The sequence below is a fragment of the Onychostoma macrolepis genome, chromosome 03 (assembly GCF_012432095.1).
Source record: "Onychostoma macrolepis isolate SWU-2019 chromosome 03, ASM1243209v1, whole genome shotgun sequence".
NCBI classification, from domain to species: domain Eukaryota; kingdom Metazoa; phylum Chordata; class Actinopteri; order Cypriniformes; family Cyprinidae; genus Onychostoma; species Onychostoma macrolepis.
The window spans coordinates 34,389,053-34,395,352 of NC_081157.1; the positions used below are offsets into that span (position 1 = coordinate 34,389,053).

The following is a 6,300-nucleotide window of genomic DNA, read 5'->3' on the forward strand; positions in this document are numbered from 1 at the left end:
GTTTTAAATAAAGAATTTGATATTTTATAATTATTGTGTCTGTTTTAATTGAATGCCAGTAGTACCTATGTAGAGTAAAAATAAAATGAATTCTATATAAAAATTATAAAATCTAATGAAATCTATATTAAAATGAATGAATTACAGTAGTATACTGATAAATCAAATACAGTTTGCTACTGTAAATCTTAAATACAGTAACTTACTGTAAAAACCCTTTGAAATGTCTAACAGTGTGTTGGGTCAATATCAGATAACACACCATGAGGAAAAAAGTAAAAAAAAAAATAAACACGAAGTAATATAACTTTGCTCAGTTATTAAAACAAGAGAAGATTTGACCCTTGTCTACTGTAATAATTATCAGATTACTGCGTTAAACTACAGGTCTGCAAACCTGCAAAAATGCAAATGATTTTGTGTGAAGGGTCGGTGTCTCTCAGACTCCTGAAAGACTTTGTTATAAGCTGAACTTTCAGTCAGTGCGTGTGTCAGTGACTAAAACAGCTGCAGTGTACCCTATGCTATAACTGTTTTACTGTGGTAATGGAGATGCTGTATGGACTCCTACTGATGATTATTTAATGTGAGAAACTCCCATTAGTTCTATATTACTGTTTCATTGTTCAAAATCATTTAACATTATTTGTTCCATGTTTTTCAGCTGTTAGTGGTCAGTCTTTGACCTCCTCAGATTCTGTGGTGAAAAAGCCTGGAGACTCAGCGACTCTGTCCTGCACTGTGTCTGGATTCTCAATGAGCAGCTACTGGATGGGCTGGATCCGTCAGAAACCAGGGAAAGGACTGGAGTGGAGATTCACAGTAAGACAAAAAACAGCAGGGCTGCACAAAAACTATTTGTGCTAGTTGTGGGGTGACCGTATATGTCATTTACAATCTGTGATCTCTGACTCTCTCTCTCCCTTTCTCTCGCTCACTCTGTGTGTGTTTGTGTGCGAGTAATATGTGTGGATTTGTGTGCATCAATTAAAGCAGCGCATTAATAACTTACTGCAACTTAACTTGGACAACCGAAGAGCTGTATGCAAATTCTTTACTTGCTCTTAGTACAAAAGAAGAGTCACACTACGGACTGTCCAGCAGAGGGAAAAAGCCAGCACAAAGCCTTCTACAACATTCTCCTGAGTTCCTGTTCATTATTAGTTAAATGATATCACCTGTGCCTGGCTTGTTAGAGTGTGTGTGTATATAAGACCTGCATTTGTTTGTAACTTTGCTCAGTCTTGAAACTCTTCTGTCTAGGCAAACTTTGGTTAATGCATGGTCTCTTGGGATCCAGGCTTGGATTATTTAGAAGGACTTTTTGCCTACAAGTCACTGTGGATTTGTACCTTCCTCAGCCCAGCTTATGATGCCTGACTGTTGTGTTTTCAAGAAGGACTTTAAGTAAAGACTGTTTGCTTTCCTCAAATCCTGCCTCTTGTAATTCTCTGCAATTTGGGTCCACACTGCTTTATAGTACAGTGGTTAGTGCTTTGATGTTTCAACACACTCTGCTTTCAAGTTCTGGTTGTGACAAGAAGAGTATCTGCTTTGTGGATCAGTAGGACTAATAAAGCTATGAACTATAAATCTTGATCTTCTCATCAGCTCTACTAATGCTGGCAGCAGCTGCATCTTGTCAGCTTCACTGATACTTCATTTAAACTCTAAACTAAAGCAATGAAATAAGCTTCATAACTGTGAAGGAGTGGATGGAGTGAAAATTGATCTCCCATATCCTCCAGAGTGATAGTAATCATATCATAACATTATTTCTTATTAAAATGATTGCATTATGTCTTGTTTGATTATTCATCAAGTTATTGATCAGTATTTAACCTCCTAGATTGTTTGATTATTGACTTAAAGAGGTGGTTTATTGCAATTTCACTTTTTTAACATTAGTTAGTGTGTAATGTTGCTGTTTGAGCGTAAACAACATCTATAAAGTTGCGGCGCTGAAAGTTCAATGCAAACAGAGATATCGTCTTTTAAAATTCTGGAGATTTAATGCCTACAAAAACTGCTGGTAAGGGACTACAACAAACTACTTCCCGGGTCTGATACGTCACGGACCCAGATAAACCCCGCCCTCGGGAACATGTAAGGAAGGAGGCGAGGCCATGCTGTGCTGCTTTAGAGAAGAGGAAGAGAAAACTATGGGTGCACATAAAAATCTATTCATATATGAATCGCGATTCTGTCTTCTAACGATTCTAATGGATTCACAAGTTTCAAAATCAATGTTCTAAAACAGCTGTTCTTAATACTGTTCCTCGCCCTGGTCTGCATCTCTCTCTCTCTCTCTCTCTCTCTCTCATTCAGATCGTCAGATCAGTTCCAACAAACTGTTCCAGTTATACATTTTCACATAGCAATGAGAAGCGTTATACATGGACGCGTGTGCGGTTGCCGTACTGTATTAAAGCTTTAATCAGGATAAAACCGTATATTAAAAGCTAACATAAGCAGTAGCATAATAACAGCATATCTAAACGTATGAGAAAACAAACAAACAAACATACCATTAAGAGCCGTGCTTGCACAGGTTCTGCGCGATTCTCTTCACTAATATCCTCTGCGTCTCAATCGGGCTCAAATTGATAAGCAATATAGACGTTTCTATATTGTTATAAATCATTGTTTACAATACAACTGGAGCACATGCCGCAAAACACAGGATGCGGAGACACAGTCTGACAATTACTTGTTGCTGTCAGATTTAGACAATAAAATAATTTTATAAACATAAACAATATGTGAAATAAATAATTTACAATCTGTAGATTGTAAATTAAAGAAAAAATAACATTTAATGCCATGTTTTAGAAACAATAAATTTGATTTTAAAGAGCCCTGATATAATAATAATAATAATGATAACATGAGAAAAAATTGAAATAAAAAAATAGAATAAGAATGCAGTTCCATTAGTTTACATCAGAGCTTGCCTCATTAAATTTATGTATTGCATGATTAGATAATGGAATAATGAAATTTATTTTTCATGATAGTTTAATCTTGGTAGTTTAAATTACTTACTTACATTGTCTGCAAACTGTCTACATTTTCTGCTCATAGACTCTATCCTTGTAAATAACAACTTAATTAAATTCACAGCTAAAAGCCTTGTTTAAAATAATGTTCAGGACAGTGTGATGCATGTGAAGTTCATTAACATCTCCGTGTGATTATGTAAATCTCCTGTTACATATTTAAACAGCAGGCATGAGTCAGTTTATACATTCATCTGATCACTAGAGAGAGTGAAGAATCGCTTCAGTTCATTCAAACTGTGCTGTGAAACAAACCATGATCTCTTCAACTTTAGTGCTGCTTCTGGCAGTGATATCCTGTAAGTTTAGTCTACTTTCTGTGTGATACATCATTTTGTTGCTAAAAAGCTTGTTATCAGTTTTTAACATCATACTCTTTTACTAACAGGTATTATTTGATTTGATACAGGTATTGATTCATATGAACTCACTCAGCCTGAGTCTCTGATTGTCCGTCCTGATGCCACTCTCACTATCAACTGTAAAGTCTCATATTCAGTTACAAGTGAGCATACAGCCTGGATTCGTCAGCCTGCAGGAAAAGCTCTGGAGTGGATTGGATTGATCTGGAGTGGTGGAAGCTTATACTACAAGGATTCGCTGAAAAGCAAGTTCAGTATCACCAGAGACACGTCCAGTAACACAATAACACTGCAAGGACAGAATATGCGAGCTGAAGACACAGCTGTGTATTATTGTGCCAGACGTACACAGTGACAGACACCAACAGCCTCCCTGTACAAAAACACCATCATTGTATTACAAATTAAAAGTGTTTTTGATAATTTTCATCATTCTGGCTTATACAGATGTACAGAAATTGTTTATCAAAACAACAAGCTTACAACAAGCTTATCAAAAAATTATAGACATTAATTCAGCTGGTAAAACAAAAACAAGCGAGGCAAGCCTAATAAATTGAAGTAAATGCATAATTTAATTAACAAATATAATTTGCACCAAAAATAAAGAAATTGATAAAAACTGAACAATCAAATTTTGCATTTCATAACAAAATATTGCTTAAGCATCATGATGATAATTGGATGCAATGAATTATGCAAATATTCCTCCTCCTACTCCTTGTTATTTGAGTATTAAGATGAAAAGAAGCAGCTTGTTCTCACACGTCTCAAACCATGATCTCCTCGTCTCTCTGGTTGTTGCTGCTGCTGGCAGCTGTTTCTCGTAAGTCTAATAGCTTAGAGATACTTCAGAATAAAAACACTCTTGGTTATACATAATGTTGTCATATTTCTAACATGTCGATATTTTTCCCTCTCAGGTGTCCACTGTGTTGAACTGACGCAGACTGAATCTATGGTCTTAAGTCCTGGTCAGGTTTTGACACTGTCCTGTAAAATCTCTGGATATTCAGTGACTGACAGCAGCTACTGCACAGACTTCATTCGGCAGCCTGCAGGAAAAGCTCTGGAATGGGTTGGAAGGATGTGTGGTAGTGGTAACACATATTACAGTGATAAACTGAAAAGTAGATTTCAAGTTACCAGAGAGTCTTCCAGCAACACAGTGACTCTTCAAGGACAGAATATGCAGACTGAGGACACAGCTGTGTATTACTGCGCCAGACAGTCACAGTGACACAGAGCAGCTACTGCCTTGTTCAAAAACCACACTAACACTCGGCACACAAATACACAGCTTTGCACTAAAATCTTCAGTATTTCTGATCCAGTTTCAGTTATATTTAATGTTCACAAAAATGAATACAAGTGTATTCTTGGCACATTTCATAAGACCTCAGACCTCAGTTATATGACAAAAAGGCATTGTACCTCAGACTAAAAGGCTTCAGCCATTGGACTAAACAGCATTGCGCCTCTGACTGAAAGGTTTTCAGAAAAAAAGCAAAAACAATGTCAAGTGTCAGGTCTTGTACGGTTAAGCATTGGGTGAAACAGCCTCAGACAAAAGGCATCTTTGATGTCTTTGGTTGCTGTAATATAATTCCGGTCAAAAAAATGGATACCACATAATAGATATAATGGATACAACAGAACAGATATAATTGCTGATAAGGTCATGATTGAATTGTTTATTTGTTGATCCATTCTCATTCTCATTCTATGTCTTACCAAAGTAATTTATTATCAAGACTAATAAAAACATTCAAAATTAGATTGAAGCAACAGACATATATGGAGACAAGGGAGTGTCTACAATAAAAGAGACATATTTACTGATGTGTGACCCTCAGGAAACACCTGCGTTTCATTATTGCCTCTAAAAAAATAAGTGAATATGCATGTATAGTTTCATAAGACTTATTTGAATTCTGTAACTACAAACCATATAGAAACCACTAAAATACATTCTGTTAAAGTTAACAACATGCTCATTCAAACATAAATAGAAGACAATACAATCTATACAAATACAAATGCTATATCCTTATGTCTTCTCAGCAAGTGATATCAGAAGCAAATTAAGTGAATCTGATGACTCTAATATACTTTTAGAAAAGGTTTCTAATCCAAATTCTGCTAATCAAACTAAGCTTATGACATTATTATGACATTTCAATAAAACTGAGATGATCATTTTCTCCTCACAGTATCACTTGTATTTCTGTCTTCACCCTTTCCATCTTCCTCCACTGTATGAGGGTCTCTGAGGACTTCCATTAATGTTGCTTCCAGATGGATAAGAGTTGTGTCTACTTTGATCATAATAATTTCGGGGTTTTGATTTTTGCCTTTCAACGTCAAAAGACAGTTCAAAAGAGGGAAAAGACGTGTCAGAGGAACTTGCTGAGGAAACCCCAGGTAAATTATGCAAGATAACACAATTATTAAAGACTCCACTACAATAGAAGACTAGGAACACAGTTAGAGTCGCACTGGTCACAATCACGGCCGCTGTGTTGCTCATAAATGTACGTCGACTGTACTTCTGAGCTTTCACCATGTCTCCCTCATTCATCTTGCTTCTCACCTTTAAGACAATAGAGGAAAACTTGGTAAAACTGAGTAAATTTGAGTATAGATTAACATGTTGTTCTAGAAAAGAATTATCACTTACCTTTAATGATCATATCAATGCAGCAAAACCCAGAAACAAGCAGTTGCAAAACATGATGTTAAACACAGAGCAGCACATGTAGCTTTTCTCACATAGATGACTTCAGGTGAAACCCCTCCATTATCTGACTCTGAGAAATTGTTCATTTCAACTGCCACAGTTTCCCTGGCAGAATCCTGAGAGGGAATCTCATATAGCA

The 6,300-nt window shown here is 36.2% G+C and overlaps 1 gene segment (V, D, J or C); it reads left to right on the plus strand.

Annotated features, from left to right (window-relative positions):
• The first annotated feature begins 4,195 nt into the window (after positions 1–4,195).
• LOC131536977 (Ig heavy chain V region 5A-like) lies at positions 4,196–4,688 on the plus strand. The segment is given in 2 exon segments: positions 4,196–4,247; positions 4,345–4,688. Coding segments are annotated over 2 exon segments (366 nt in total).
• The last annotated feature ends 1,612 nt before the right edge of the window (positions 4,689–6,300 follow it).